This window comes from Aedes albopictus, chromosome 3 (assembly GCF_035046485.1).
Source record: "Aedes albopictus strain Foshan chromosome 3, AalbF5, whole genome shotgun sequence".
Lineage (NCBI taxonomy): Eukaryota > Metazoa > Arthropoda > Insecta > Diptera > Culicidae > Aedes > Aedes albopictus.
Window position 1 is genome coordinate 196923875 of NC_085138.1, and position 17099 is coordinate 196940973.

General features: G+C 36.1%; 1 protein-coding gene across 1 annotated transcript in view; it reads right to left on the minus strand.

The window, feature by feature from the left end:
- The window catches only part of LOC109427250 (homeobox protein SIX3), a 241221-nt gene extending 225332 nt beyond the window's left edge, over nt 1-15889 (minus strand). Inside the window, exon 1 of the mRNA XM_019702777.3 lies at nt 14752-15889. Within this exon, the coding sequence (XP_019558322.3) occupies nt 14752-15038 (287 nt within the window). The 5' untranslated portion in view covers nt 15039-15889. The remainder of the gene's footprint in view (nt 1-14751) is intronic.
- Between the last annotated feature and the right edge of the window lie 1210 nt (nt 15890-17099).

The window sequence follows — 17099 nt, forward strand, 5'->3', positions numbered from 1 at the left end:
CCTTGTGTGAGTGTAGCTGGTCTGGCGATACTGGAGTAGCATCCACGGGCGGTCAATCAAGCTCAAGCTCAAGCTCAAGTTCGCTCTTATGTTTCTCAACAAACACTGGTGCTGTACGGCCTTGTGGACGAGCGATATCTCTGCTAAAGTTATTACTATTGTAATCCAATTTCTAGTAAATTATGTTATAAGTACCAACCTGAAGTTCAAGTAATTAATTCACACACTCGTTCAATAGGCACTAACTAATTATTAGGATATTGAATTTTAGGATAAATAGATTTTAATTCAATGATCGATGCGTTTCCAAACTTGCTTCTCAAGATGACATTCAGATTTTCATTTTAATTTGACGTTTCTCCTTGTCCGTTGTCTCGCAGACAGATCGGCAGTGTTCCCGATTGTGCCGCAACAAAAGTTATTAATTGAAGGGGTTTCTTTGCCTGCCATTGCATGAATTTGTACATTATGTGGCAACTACAATGATACACTAAGCCCAGGGAGTCGAGGAAATTTTCCCGACAGGAACGGGAATCGAACCCACCGTCTCCGGATTGGCGATCCATAGCCTTAAACCCTACCAATATTGTTAGAATAAACCGATGTTGATCATCCACAGCACTTGCATCATTCTCATATAACTTTCTCATAAGTGTCAGATAACACTTTTTGAGATATAATGTTGTGGACAGAAAAAAAACACTTAAACGTATGTCAAAATATAGTATATCCTGTGTCAAATTGTGTTCTTGATTTCGCTAATCGTTTTCTACTTTGTTACGTTTGTAAACAGTCGTGAACGTTTCGTTATTTTGAATTATATGTTATAGGCCAAGTGTAGCAATTGATTCCCTATTTCGCCATACAGGGTATTTGAAAATTAAAAAAAAAAATTGCAACAGTTTGCGTGTTTCAATATTAAGATACAGTTTAGAATCTTGCTAATAAAACACTCTTAAGGACAAACGCCTTGAAATCCCGCTTCAACAGTGCATCAGAACTTTAGACTACAAATCTCAAAATTCATGTTGTAACATGTGAAAAATATCACATTTCTAGTAAAAACCTTCCATTTGAAGTTGAAAATGCTGTGACAGCCATTTTGGATTTGACCGCCATTTTGAATGTTATAATTAAATCGCGATTTTCGCTGTGTTCGTAACGACCGATTTAAGTTTTGAACTCATCATTAGGAAGCCGAGAGTCTAAGATTTTCAAAACATTCAAATATTTAGGTGTGCATTGACCTCAACAATGAGATATCGATGAAAATGTGAGCCAAACTCCCATTCTTCCATACATTTTGTTACAATCGCCATTCGTATACACGCGATTCCGTCGATCCCGTGATCGCACGATCAGATGGTAAAATGGGAGGTTCGCTCACATGTTCATCGATATTTCATTGTTGCAGTCAATGCATACCTAAATATTTGAATGTTTTGAAAAGCTTAGTATCTCAGCTTCCTATAATGATAAATTCAGATTTGAAATCGGTGGTTGCGAACACAGCAAAAATCGCGATTTGATTAATTTCTTGGCCAAATCCAAGATGGCTGCCAAAACATTTTCAACTTCCGTTAAAGTCCCACGAAAATATGTAACTGAACTTCTGATCTTTTTCTGTTGTTGTCTATGAAAATTATTCAAACTCGTTCAATCGTCCTATCGGTCTTCCTAGATAAACCTGCGTAATCTAGAAATGTCAACCTAGTCATACACAAGCAACGTTGTTCAGCTAATAAAAAGCAATCAGTCTTTGTCCAAAATATTGCGTTGCGTGGTAACGGGGTAATTCGTAGATTACATACTGAAAGTTGAAACTTTAAACTCCTATTCTAATTGCTTATGGAATGCTATTTGGGAAGGAGCAGCTATCCAACTAGAGGTTGAAGTAAAAATGACATGAGAACTTCCATTGCCGGCCACGCCCATCTTCTCCGTTACGAGGATAGGAAAGGATGTGATGATATGACACCTACTTTACAAGAGGTCAGCGACTCACCGACACTCCCATAGGTGTCAAGGAGTTGGATATTTGAAATGGGGTGATTTGGGAATCGCTATAAGCGAGTGATGCGACAAGATTGAGTAAGATTGTGTAAGTGTGTTTGAGTAAATCATGTAGATGTGTTGGAGTGAGTGAAAGTGTTTTAGTATATTTAAACCCTGCGAACTTGACCAGGAAAGTTAGATTGTTAGTTAGTTAGACGGAATACGGCAATACGGATAGACACTAAATCTGTAAGAATTACTATGTACTGTGAAACCCCACTGAAAAACATTTTCTTTCTAATTTGAGCTGATTACTGAACCCGTGGTGTTTCAAAAATTGGTAAGTCTAATCCATGTCCGAACAGGAAACATACATTGCGGATCTATGTTAGCCATAAAAAAATTTCAATTTACCAAAAACCTTACCCTTGGTATTTTCTTTTTTTTTTGTAGAAAGATGACTTCCAGCCACAAAATTTGTCAAGTAGTCAAGGATGATCAAATACTTCTGAGTACTTTCTCTAGAATTTATGTTTTTCATCGATTTTCAAAATAAGCAAAAGAATACAATTTGCAAGATGTTTGATACCAAATAAGCACAATATCTATTGAAAAATACAGCGCATTCAAAAAAGAAAAAATAATGTATGGGACCTGGAAAAATGATATTCGAGACAAAAAAAAAAAATAGAAATTTTCAGCAAACAATCTTCCTGTTCCCAGTAGTCATTTTTTTCTGATTTAACCATATGAAGCCGGAATGTTTCGCCACTGCTGCCACTGGAGTCGAACACGATACATGGCCTCATCGCCGGGTCACATATGATCCCTCCTGCTCCAAAGGGTTAAAATATTCCAAAAACCAACGCATTTATCAAATATTATAGAATCAAAAATACTCAACTCCTTGGAGAATATATGCCATTTTTCCAACAATATGGTTCAATTTTTATTTACCGATTTAAATTTCCGTATTTCACTTGCCAAGCTTATTCTACTAGGCCTTTTCTATGATCCCGATGATATTACGACTAAAATTTTAACGCGCACTGAAACGGCAAAAATTAGCAATAGCCAATATTTTACGAAAATGTTGATGAAAACTATCAAAGTCTTTAAAAATAGAGAGATGTTCCTTCTTTTCTTCATCTGCACGAAAAACTATTAAAAAATTTCCATAGAACTTCGAGTAATTTGATAAAAACCTGAATTTTTCGAATGAGTGTAATCAGTTTCGTACCTTTTACCGTACCTGAATTTTTATTGCTTCGCCTATACAAAGTTAGGCGAATTTGGTCAAGTTTATTGCTGATTTCTAATTTTTAATTGTGCGATAATATAGCTGCCTCATATTACAGATTTACCTGTATTAGAACGATTATTGAACACGCTGCTTTGCGCTTTCTAAAGTAAGCTGATTTTTAACAAATAATTACATATTTTACAAGAAATAATTTAATAATTTAAAAATGATCGGAAAAGGCAAAATTTTCACTTTTCAAAAAATGGTCAACTAGCCGTAACTTTTCGAAAAATGCATCAAATATCAATGGTCCAAATTTGATCGGGCTATTCTACACGAAGTTAGAAAAAGGGTATAACAATCCGATAGCCAATTTTGAGCTGATAAATCTCAAGATTCAAAGAACAAAATATAATGGAATTTTGAGCCATTTTGATTTAAGTAATGGGCTATGAAATACTGTAGACCTAACTTTTAATTATTAACACGGAAGATCATTATAACGAATAGATTATTTTTCTAATATATCAACAAATTATCCAAAACTTCAACGTCGTTTCAAAATTCGAGATGGTAATTATAGTTCACCAGCTGTCCCCGGCAAACTTTGTCTTACCTACTGCGTTTTTTGACGTTTCAAGTACCTAGCTAAGCCCATTTCCCTGTTTCAAATGTATGAAAACCCGATTTTCAAAAACACAATTTTCCCGTGTTTTTTGCCTTGGGGTAAAAACTAACAGAACAAAACTTATACCACCCAAATCGGACCATCCGTTCGCAAGTTATGCGCGGTCCCACGTATGCCATTATGCACGCGGTCCCACGTATGCATTTTTATATATATAGATAGATTCGAAATCCCTATAAATGATTTGAATATAAAATGTTTTGATAAGAAGTAACCAAATAAAGTATTGGATGGGATGCATATGAAAAACCGTCAGACTCACTGAAAAATCCTTAAATAAATGAAGTAGTCATAACTTTTTTTTTCCTTATAATAATTTCAAGTTAAGTCAAACATTTGATTATGATCTTATCCTACGTCCCTCAATAAGATGCTAAGTATATATTTTTGAGTGAAAACTGCCTAAAAATGGTCCTCAACATCAATTCTACGTGAAAAAATCATGATTTAAGTGATGTTTCGAAAGTTTTTGGTGAAAAGTACCATACTAATTAATAGTTCAATGAATAGTTTGTTCAGGGCATATTTAGAAAACAAAAATATCAACAAAAGAATGCTAAACGAATGCATGCGTTTACAAAGTTTCTGGGCCCTAAGTTTTTTTTTCGTAAAAAAAAAGAAAAAATAAATGAAATCTTCAAAAAAAAAATAAAAAACTCGTATTTTGCGTGACATTGAGAAAACTGAATGATCTACAAGTTTATTCAAAAATCAATTTGAAAGAGATTAAAAAAATATTGGAAATTGGTTGTCTTGGTGTTCTCGTCATTTACGCAGGAAAACATTTAACGCAGCGGTTTAATTCTAATATCCCATATTGTTTTTTTTTTTTGAATACTCATAATGACCGATTTAGTCCTTAGACATTTCCAAATGCTTCTAGCACCACACCTTCCTCCATACCGAATCGCAGTTATGCGCCCATCACAGATCCCACAAAACCGCAAATGGACCAGTTCGAAACGCTAATCGCACATTTTTTTGTCCGCGCCAAAGGTAATTTATTGATTTTACACTGGTCGCCTCTGGTCTGGATGCTCTCTGCACACGTGTGGCTCTAACGAGCCTCGTTTGGAACCGTTTACCCGTCCGGGCGGTCGATTGGTCCACACGTTTCGTTCGGCTGGAGTTTTTCGTATATTTTCTCGGTATTGCTCCACTACGCAGCCCCCAAATTGGTGATGAGCTTCTCTCACTACCAGCAGCAGCACCACCACCACCAGAAGCGCTAGGCCCCAAGGCAGAGGCAGGCAGGCAGGCCAGGAGGCAATGACAGTCATTAGAGAGCGCGCTCCTCTCCTCGTGAGCTCGGCAGCTGGCTGCTGGCTGGTCCATTTATCTCTTATGATTTGATGATTTTTCTTACAATTGGAGCAAGAATAATTGTGTTATATTGATAATTTCGAAACGAATATCTCACGCTGCTTGGCAGGCAGCAGTCAGTGTGATGGTTTGCTGATTTGAGCCAACCCCAGAGGGGCTTCCATCTGGCGTGGGATTGTTCGAGGGGATTTCCCCCGGTGAATATTGGCGTTAGAAATATACAAATCGGGTGTAACAAGCTTCACAAATGCATAATCTGTATTGCGTCTTTTCAGTTGATTAGTCCATCTAATTAGTGGATGGCATTATTGTAAACACCATGCTTTCGAGACAGATTGGTCAATAAAATGTAAGACTTTTACACAACGCTCTACGTCAAACATTCAAGTGACGAAACCATTGCCCTACAAATCTAGATGCTAGGGTTACCTACGTCAATTCGATATGAACGTAAAGCAAGAAAATTACACAAAAATAATATCCTAATTTTACTTAGATTTTGTAAGAAGTTTCAATTAGCCATCTGCGGTCAATTTTTAATGTTGAGGAGCGGACCTGGTGTGATGGTTAGTGCACTTGACTATCACGCCGAGGACCTGGGATCGAATCCCACTCCCGACAAACTGGCAAAATGTGAGTTCTTCCTTCGGAAGGAAAGTAAAGCGTGGGACCCGAGATAAGTCTAGCCTAGAGCTAAAAATCTCGTTAATACAGATAAAAAAATTCAAAGATATTTATGTATTACATTTTGTTACCACACTGAATACCAATATCATAACGCAATCACAGCCAAAGAAAATTTACCATATATTGAATAACTGTAATTCTTATCACAATCGCAGGTGTTGAACACTTTAAATTGTGGCATGCCCTTTTGATAAAAAAGCAGTTGTTCACCATAATTTACAAAATGCACCTGGAACAATAATAAATCGGAATACTCTTAAATCAAAAAGGATTTTACAAACGTTGGACTTTTTGTTTGTGGTACTTTCTATGAACTCCTCTATGGGATCGCCGAAATGAATTTCAGAACATCCAATCACATAAAACTTGATATCAAGGCTTTCATATGCATTTAGCATGAATTTGATGAATAATGATAACACTGCGCAACATTTTGTTGTCTCAAGAGCAAACTAATGTGTCTCTGACAGATTTTGGGCCGCTGAATCCGAATCTGGGCTCAGATTTGCTCCAGCACGTCACAATTTTGAGCTATACCTCAATTTTTAGGTCAAAATATGCGATTTTGGGCATTTTTGACTGCCAACCATTAAGCATGGAAATATTTATTTTAAGCAATCACAATGTTAATATGGTCAATTAACATCTATATTAACGACTCATGCCAAATATATCGTTTTGCCAAATCAAATTTGATAGTTTTAAGCATTTTATGTTAGTAAGTAAACTTGCAGCCAACTTTTGAAGGGTAGCTTGTATGGGAAATATCGTACCTAACATAAATTGCAGGGCTGGTAGCAACATCAGATGGTCAGAATAGTTATTTTTGTGACCAATTTCTCGAAATAGTGACTTACAGATAGCAAAAAAGTGACTAAATAGTGACTTTTGGCACAAAAATGAATGATTTGTGATTTAAAATTGTTGGACGAATTTGATTCAGAAAACCCTAGAGTATCGCATATTAAACATTTTCAAGAAAAAACATTCACTAATTTGACAATTGTACAAAATTGCATGTATATTCAATTTTCTAGCACAGAGTGTGCACAACTACATGAGCACAGATGAGCATGAGGCTGATGAACGTCAATAGATGTGTTGATCAACATTAAACCTATACTTCCCATGGTTGCTTTAGAGCACAATCGGTTTTCGACGAACTCGGGACAAACGGAATTTGATGAATATGATGCAATGATTTTTAGAATATGGTTGTGACTTTATAAGGTTAACCCATCTGCTAACTACTCATTTCAATAGCAGAACTATTGATAAACAATTAGAAATCTATTGATTTACTACAAAACATCTTTATTGGTTTCGAAAAATTCAGCCAATTTGCAATATTTTTTGTTCAAATTATTGGACTATTTTCTCAATAGTTTTCTATGCATATAATTTCCGGGTGTTTTTTTCGTACTTGTAGACAGATTTCAAGGGAACGTCTTAGAGGGATATATGCTAAAATTCCTGGAGAACATTCTGCCAAGAATGAAATATAAATATTAAAATTTTCATATTTCGTGGCGGTGTCCGAGGGCATGGCGATGCTCCGAATGTGAAATTTCCTAACGAAATCCTTCGAAAACTTGAACTAGAAAATGTGTAAACATGAAACGATTTTTCTGGGAAAAATGCCTTTCTGGGAAAGGTGCTGGAGAAAGTTTTCTAGCTTTTCTTTGAATAAAAAAGTGTTTATTTTACGGTACTCCTGAAACAAATCAAATATGTTTCTGCAGATTTTCGAGAAGTATCATCTCGGTGATATCTCAAGGAGTTTTATTATCAATCATTCAGGACATATAAGCACTACAAAAGCATACTGAAAAACTTTTACCAACAGAAATTTTTCGAATGCAGAGTTATTCTTTTTTGTGGTATTTTTTCAGAAAATATTTGAGGAGTATTGTAAAAAATATATTCCAAATATTCTCAAGGGATTTGAAAACCTCCATTGTATTTGTTAGATATTTTTAAAGAATTTGATCAGGATCACGAAATCTATCAGAATTTCTTCCACGAACTGCGCCACATTATCATATGAAAGATCTTGCAAGGGATTCTTACAAAAGTTCTTACATATACACAAAGAAGAACAAGGCTTTCAGCATGCTCACTGAACATTTTACCGTAAACTCCGCCAAGAGCTGCATCAATAGTTCTAAAGATTTCTAAGCAATTTTGCCAGTAATTTAAAGAAAAAAAAACATCAGATTTTGTTATTTTCGAGAATAGCACTACAAACTCCTGTTTGAAGTGTAGTCACATGAATCATAATATGATTCATATTATATAAAAAAACAACACTAAAAGTTACTCTATGAATTAATTTGCGAACACACCTTTATGGGCTAGACATTTTATTGTCTCCAGTAACACAAACCTTTAGACACTATTTACTGACAAGCTTTCAGGACGATGAAAATAGTTGAAAATAGTGACATTTTAACAGAAAAAAGTGACTTTAGTTGAAAAGTCTTGAAAAAAGTGACTTACACGAAAATAGTGAGCAAGTCACTAAATAGTGACCAGGTCTGAAATCTCTTAAATCTATCAAATTCGATGTTGTAAAATGAAATAATTTGCATGAGTCGTTAATTTAGATGTTAATTGACCAATTTGCCTTTTGATTGCTTTAAAAAAATATTTCCACGCTGAATGGCTTGCAGTCAAAACCCCAAAATCACATATGTTGCACTATAAATTGAGGTGTAGCTCAAAATTGAGACGTGCTGGAGCAAATATGAGCCCGGATTCGGATTCAGCGGCCCAAAATCTATCAGAGACACATAAGTTTGCTCTTGCAAAGAGCAATTAAATCTATAAATAAAAGTGCAGACAAACAGGTTGAACTAAAGAGCCCCATATCGATTTAATGTGGGTTTAGTTCTTTAGGTCTATCTCTGATGATAAAGCTGTCAAAGTTCCTTCCTATTGATAACCTATTTTAGTTACCAATCTTCTTGGATTAGATAAATACTACAGTTTCTTACCAATTTTGGCAACACGAGATGGATTTTATGTTGCCAAAATGGGGTGTTGTCAAAATCGGTAAAAAAAACTGTGTGGTTTATTTTCAACTTTTATGGGTTATTTTGGCTTATATTATAAGTATGGATTTTTCACAAGTTGTTAAATGATTCCCTTAGATGACATTCATAAACTACGTCATGATTTGTAAAAAAAAATGTGATTATCGATAAGTTAATGATTTTTTTCTTTTTTTTACAAATTGAGGCTAAAAATGTGTATTTAGGACGATTTATCTGTATTTTTTTGGCAAAAAATTATGTTGCCAAAATCGATAATTTTTTTTGCCAAAATCGGTAAGGCACTGTGCTTACTATCCCGCATTGATTTTGAAATTTCCCGACTTTTCTTTATATATTTGTGGAGCATGTAAAATCATTGTGATACTGTGACAGTTTGCAATATTTTGACATTAACATCAAAAGAAACTTACAAGTAACATATGATTGATATTTGCTTCTAATTCTGGATGTCTTTAAGCGTAAACCTATACTTTAAAATATTTGTGTTGGAATTCCCAATTAATCCCAATGAATTATTTTAAAAATATATTGAAAGATTTCATAAAAAATCTAGAGAATCCTGTCTTTTGATTTTCAACTTGCAATTTAGCTTCCGTTTTATTGTCATGAAGTGTAAGGAATTTATGTACCGTAATCCGGGGTCAAATTGATCACTTTAAAACAACTTTTGCGCATAACATCAGTGGCAATTCAAATATTGCCAAAAGAATTTCTGTAAAACCAGTACCCAGTGGTTCTCCATGGAACCAAGTGTTAGAATTCAGTTCAACAAATTTAAAATTTAAATTAAATAACTCCAAAAATCGAAAAATTAGAAATGCCACTTTGGGGCAAAATTGATCAGTATACAACTAAGCATCGCTTGGAAAGGAAAATTTCCTTCTCCGCTTAATTTTGCTCTTCTAAAACCGAATACAGCGTTTAAAATCGTATAACTAGTGAACTCCACAAAAATGTTTAAACAGAGAATTCACGGGAAGTCCTATTAGCAATCGATTGTTTAGTAGCAATGATTTCAGCTAAATCAGAAATACATTGCAAATTCTTGAAAAAAAGGCAAAAATAACATTTTTCTAAAAAAATAAAAGTCTACACTCATCTCTAGACATCTATAAATGTCCATCAATCCAGTAATTCTACAAATCGTTACACAGAAAACACTTTAAGAATTCCTCCCAGTATTTCGTCATCAAGTAATAACTCCGTAAAAAATTCACCAGAAACTTTTCCGAGACGACTGAATTTATAATGCTTTAAGTAATTATGCAAAAAAAAATAAAATGCCACCACAGGTCGGACTCGATTATCCGGAGTCGGGTTTTGACCCTTTCACAAATAATTTTTTCGCAAACGGAATGCTGAAATTTTGAAAGATTACTAATCAAAGTTGGTTTGACAAAATGACAAAATGTCAGCTTTATAAAGCATTCCGTTCCCCAGATATATGTTTGAAAAGCATCAGAACCCGACTCCGGATAATCGAGTCCAAACCGTATGCGAAATTGTAAGTATGATAATTTGGTGATTGCAGAAAACTTTTCTATGAACTTATTCTAAAATTTCTAGAATACTCCTGCAAAGCAATAATTTCAGGTAGTCCATCACAAGCTTATAAAGAAATTATTTTAAAAAGTTAGAATGAAAACATTAATTGAAACTTGTCGCAAAGCTCAACAAGATATTTTCGCAAAAAAATCCTAACTACTACAAAAAAAATCTGGATATAATCTCTAAAATGATGTCACTATTTTCTCCGTAGTCTGAGTCAGAAAATCCTTTTCAAAGTTGGACAACATACAAAATGCCATCGACAAGAATTCGTTGATTACCACTAGGATTCAAGGGGTTTCCAGCTAAAAGAAATTTCCTTAGTTATTCCTGGCAGTAGACAAACTACGTGATTCCTCGATTATATTCGAACTGTATTTCTCGGCAAATAGCTTTGTGATAAATTCTGTAGAAAATCATTGAAAGAATTTCCTACGGAATTCATACTGTCATACTCTTCTAGTTAAAATAAGAGTTTTTTTTGTGAATGAATTTCATGATTTCTGGTTAACGTTATTATTAAACTATGATTTACCATGTGTCAGTAGATCTGCTTCAAAGGCACGTTCTTCTTCATTTAGGAAATTTGTACCAAGTAACAAGCTTAACATTTTCTAAGAAGATGTTGGAGAAGTATTTGATGGCTTCTATCTTTATATATAAAAATGAGTTTGATGTTCCTTTGAGGCAACAAAACTCAAGAACGGGTGGACCGATCAACATGAGTCTTGCATGGGTCGATTCGTATTCGTGGTGGCTGTGTTTATATGTAGAAAAAGTTACAAAAATCAATTAAAAAGTAAGAAAAATGATGAAGTATTGATTTTGCATGAGCTAGGAAGAAAATCCAAATTTTGTCCACTGATACACAACTAGTTGATCAACTTACAGTAAAAATTTGAGAATATTTGATGCACTTTTCGAAAAGTTACAACTAATTGGACATTTTTTAAAAAGTGAAAATTTTGCCTATCCCGATCATTTTGTCTATCCCCTGTAGTTATCGTATGCCTCTGCCCAACTGTATGAAAATTTCACAGAAATTAATTGTTTATGTATTGATTATACAGCACAATTTCATTATTATTGAAATAGCACTTTCAACAGTACAATCGGAACACCGAGGGGTGCTTTGTCTTAAGGCCTAAAATCATGATTAGTCCCAATACATGTTTTGACCATGACATTGTTGACAGTGCATCAATTTTGTTAGCAAAAATTCCGATGCAAGAAATGTACAAGGCGTGGCCAAAATGTTTGGGATAGGCAGTTTTTTCTTCTCCCACAAAAAAGTTCAACAAGCTGTAGCTTTTCAAAGAGTACATATAAAAAATCTCAAATTTTAACTGTTTGTTTTCTTATTGTATGTGCATCATTGGTACAAATTTGAGTTCGATTGGTTAATCTTGAGCCTATTTGGATTAACGAAGAACACATTTAATAACTTCTGTGTGGTATTGAAAATTTAACTTACTCTCCTCTATATGCGTGAAAATGTCAAACCGGTATAACTTTATTCATCTTGAGAAAATATTACATAACGTCGTATCAAGTATCAATATATTGTTGGTAAACGTTCAAAATTTCATTCAATTCGGTTCACTGGTTTCCAAGATATGACGGTTCGAAAATTAGTTGTCTAAAAATTAGTGTTTTACCAGAACGATTCTAACTTCGCGAAAGATTAACCAATAGAGCTCAAATTTGCACAAGAAAACCAGATCTAATATAACATTTGTGTAATAACGGTAGCACTGCCCGTGCTCCAGCAGAGGTAATTTTTACAGACGGTCATAATCATCTCAAAACAAACAAAACATATCAAAATTTCATTTTTCAGATTTTTAATTGGAAAACTAAAGTCAATCGACACATTCCACGTATTACGCTTTGCGTGAAATCCTTGGTTTTGCTTCCACAATGCACGCGAAACAGTATATCAAAACATCATAGTTGAACTCATTTGAATCTTTTGAAAATATATCTATCGCTTTTCTACTTCAAACACATTAAAAAAAAGAACGTAGCGTAAACCTTCGAAAACATTTTCAATTGCTAAGAAATTTGACAGCTTCTTGAAACGCTTCTCAGAATATGATGTGCTATTAGAAAAAAATGAATAATGAAGTTCAAAATCCTGGTGTAGAATTGCGTGATATGTGTAAATTTTGAAAAAGTTTTTTTTTAAATAAAAAACTCCACTCCTCTACTGACTAACGCAAAAGCTTATGCTGTATAAAATTTGTCGCAGAGGAGCTAATAAAGAAATACTAAATTAAAAAAAAATAGCATAAGTTAAAATACACAGAAATAAAAATTAAAAAAAAAAAAGTTCCCGGACACCACAGAGCCGAGAAAGTTAGGTTCCAGGAGGTATGGAAACCCCAACTGAATAAAATGTAGGACTACTGTAGGTATCTAGATTGAGTTTGATGAGGGCGAAAGTAACATGACCGATTTCTCAACATCGATTCTTTATTTTTTTAAGTTGAAGTGACAAGATGCAAACTCGATTGTACTTTTTATACTTGGACGTAAGATCGCATCGCAGCCTAGCATTGTGACGCCAATAAGTGTAACGATTACTTATTGACATTGCATTGGTCCAAATACTGAAATTCAAACAAACTAGTTCATCGTTAAAAAAATTATTGATTGCAAATCAAAAATATTGAACGTCTTACTATTTACACACAACAATTAAGTGTTAAGTCAGTTTAAAATAGCTCCAGAAAAACATCCAATGCATTACATCCGCTATCCACTATTTAGAGCTCCAACTAGCGTTATCAATACAGAAAAGTAGTAAGAAGTAAATTGGCCATAGAGTTGATTTTCTATATTCAACGATGCAAATCAATTTGGAAAATTTGGTAAATAAAAGCTCAGCCTGATTGCACTTAACATTTGCTCAAATTTTAAAATTTAATCATTTTCATTATTTCACCAGTTATGGCTTATCTCATAAGGAATGCATGTAAACAGTGTGTCCATAAACACTAAAAATGGTTTTGGCTCCGTTTTCATTATTCGATATTCGACGGTCGTTTCGTTAATGTGTAGAAACGAAACAGTGTTCCTTAGGTAGTGACAAGACTTGTACAGGCAACCTTGTAGTATAAAGTTTCAAAATTTGCCAAGAAAACTGTGTGTATTTTTGGTAATTACAATAAATTTGCACAGAACTATGCATAAAATGCTCAATGTTATTCCTGGTAACATTTGTAGGGTCTTCTTATTTTATTATTTTAGTCTGATTTAAAGGCATCCCCAAAATGCTTGATTTGCTTGCACAATAGCTAAAAAAAACCGTGCAGAATAGCTTACAAATCCAAGATCTCACATAACTTTTGAAAACACCTCTTCAATATGTCCTGAAGCCAGCAACTAATTACATGTTGGTTCTTACAAAGCAAAGCAAAGATAACCGTACACTGAAATAAATTTTGTTGTGGAAACTACCGATTCCATAGTAAAATTACTAACCGTACCTATGATTCTCAACCGACAACAAAATCTGTTAAGGTAGCTGAAATATGCTTGAAATTACAATGCATTGTAGTAAATTCAACTGAAAGCATAGTCGTCTCAACAACAAAACATTGTTAATTTTTCCAGGACACGCATTTTACAACACAGTATGGTTAAAAATGCAATGCTCATTTGTTAAATTAACATTAATTTTGGTAATGTTAACTGCACTGCTAGTTAAGTTGACGGTGTTTAAGTGGAATTAACTGGAAAATGTTGTCGGTTGAGAATCATAGGTACGGTTAGTAATTTTACTATGGAATCGGTAGTTTCCACAACAAAATTTATTTCAGTGTACACATCGTAGTTGCTACTCCGTGATTGACCAGAACAATCGAAATTGCACAGAGATCCAATGAATGGTACTTGGTTCTTACATGACATTCAATAAAAACGATTTTGCTAGGTAATCCAAATATGTAATACAGTTAACATAACTTTTTTCGAATAGAAAAATAACTGAAACGGACGTTTTTTACCACCAAACACATGTTTTATATTCCATATCCTATTCATTTCTAATATTCAGTTTGGTTATTGTTAGTTTTTTGATATACCCAATCATCCCCCAGGCGCAAATGTCACCCCGACTGACGATGATGAATTTTTCACACTCGATTGAGACACTCCAACAAAGCTCCCCAAAACATCACAATCAATAAACAAACTTTTGCACCCACCTAAAGTGTCCCGTGTGATATGCAACTATGGCCCGGGCCCGCAGCACCGCCTCGGAACGGTCCAGTTCCGAGATGTTCGGGTGCGCCACCGGTAGGCTCCATAGAAACCGCGCCAGCCGTTCGATATCCCCGGATTCCTCCAGCGTTTCGCAAACGGTCGCAACCTGCGACGCCGTAAAGTTCAATGTCGGTAAGGCAAACAGCGGACTAGGTGCTAGAATCGGGTGCGGCTGGACTGGTACTTGCGGAGGATTTCCTGATCCTCCCGTCGGCGGCCCAACGGCCATGGATGGTTGTCTAACCACCGCCAGATTGTTCGTGTTGGGTGCAATTTTGAACCAATGGTGGCGGTGGATGTTTTCACTTCGGGTGTGTAACGTATTTTTAGCCAACACCTCTCTTATCTATCACTTCCGAACGTACACTTGAGGTATAACACTATAGGCATATTTCCGTTCACTACCGTTGACCCTCTGTATCAGCTTGAGTAACACTTTAATTTCGCTGATTTAATTTTCTTCTGTTTGCCCGTTGTGAGGAGTATTTTAATCCACCGGGACGTATATTTTCACATCACTAATTGCGCAATTCTTCCTTGGTTGCTTGAAACTTTTTGCACAATTATCAGCAAATCATTTCGCACTAATCTTCGCAGATCTTTTATCACCGCCACTTTAGCAACCCGTTACAATCCATCCGCCACGGTTAGTCCGGAAAGCGCGCGCGAACTCTTCCAATCCACCGCGCGGCACTGTGCACACGAGAACGACGGCAAACGCAAATTGCTGCTGCGCGACACCGAAATGCGACGGCAAGTAGTCAGTCATTCGCAACGAATATGGCCCAACAACAACGGACGACGGCTCGAGACCCGCACTCGCCCAGAGCAGCAAACAACCTCTTTCACCCGCAACAGTTGTGCAAACCAACAGCAACAACAACAAAAACAACAAAAAAATCGCCGTACTCCTCGTCGCGCGAAACCTCTAATAGCGCATATTTATTTTGACACGTCTCAGCAGCAGCGTATATCATCTATCGCGTATGGATTTTGTAAAGCTACTGATATCTTATTTGATTTTCAATACATAATCCCTCTCGTCGTTACAAAGAGCAAGGCGCGCGTTCTCTGGTCGCTTCTGATTAGCCAAGAGAACACCAATCATCGTAAAAAAGGGGCGTTGATCTTTTTTACGATTTTTATTTTGAATGGCATGCGCGCCGGTTGCACTACTACCAGCGAGTGCAGAGGGGAACGGATACCACCAATACCACGTTGCGTGCGTGGCTGTGTGAGTGGCAGCGGAGGCCAGTGCCGCCAAGCAGCGTGAAAATCATGCAAGCGAAGGCGTACGCGCGCTCGCATGTGTGTTTGTGTGCGGACCTTTTTCATTCCATTTCCAACTGGTTTCAAGTACAAAGTAAAAGTATCATGTTCACTGGTGCTGCTTTGGTTATGTATCCCATGCTCTTTGTCTGCGATGATCTTTTTCTGTACATAACTTTTCCTACTACTGTTCCGACATTCATACTGGAGGGAAATAACATGAATACATGTGAAACGGATAATTTTCTCTTTTCCCTAACCTTTTGCAGCACAAAAAATGTGTATAATTTCTATTTGTACGCGTATATATTTCAACTGTAGAGGAATTCTGCTATTGAGAAGCTATATGAGAAGGCAGCAGCTGAGCCAAGCTGAGCTATATCCATGTACACCACAACCGTATCGTATCGTATGAAGTCGCACGATGGTGGATGGATATGTGGTGCAAGGTCTGCTGCTAGTGAGAAAGAGTGAGAGAGAGGAGTGGTGCCACCCCGGTCGACCACCGACAACCAGGGGGAGTCGTTTTGCCCCCACTGGGGAGACCACGATGGAATGATAGTGAGCGCTTAGCTATAGCGATGGCTGACTTGACTGGAATCCCCCTCTCCACTCAACACACTGGAGAAGATTTTGTACAACACCCACCTCCCGAGCTCACAATCCAATACGATACCATTGTGCGGTGGGATGAGGCTTAAGAGCAGTGTGCCCCATATGCACTATATTAGGTGAACACTACTGGAATAAGCCATGATTCGTGGCATACGGACTAAACCTGAGACTCGGCTCGGCCATAGTGGGGTAAAACTCGGCCAAATTCAAATGCAAATTTCCCGCGTTTTTGTGATTCAGATAGATGGTTGCTTTTTAAACTACTTATCTCGGACAAAAAACGGCAGCTTAATACGCAGCGAATGGATAACAACGTGCAACAGTGCAACGTAAAGTAATGATGTTTGCCGGGGAGCGTGCAGCAGAGGTAGCAAATGTATTAATTACGCTTTTACATTGGTTAGAT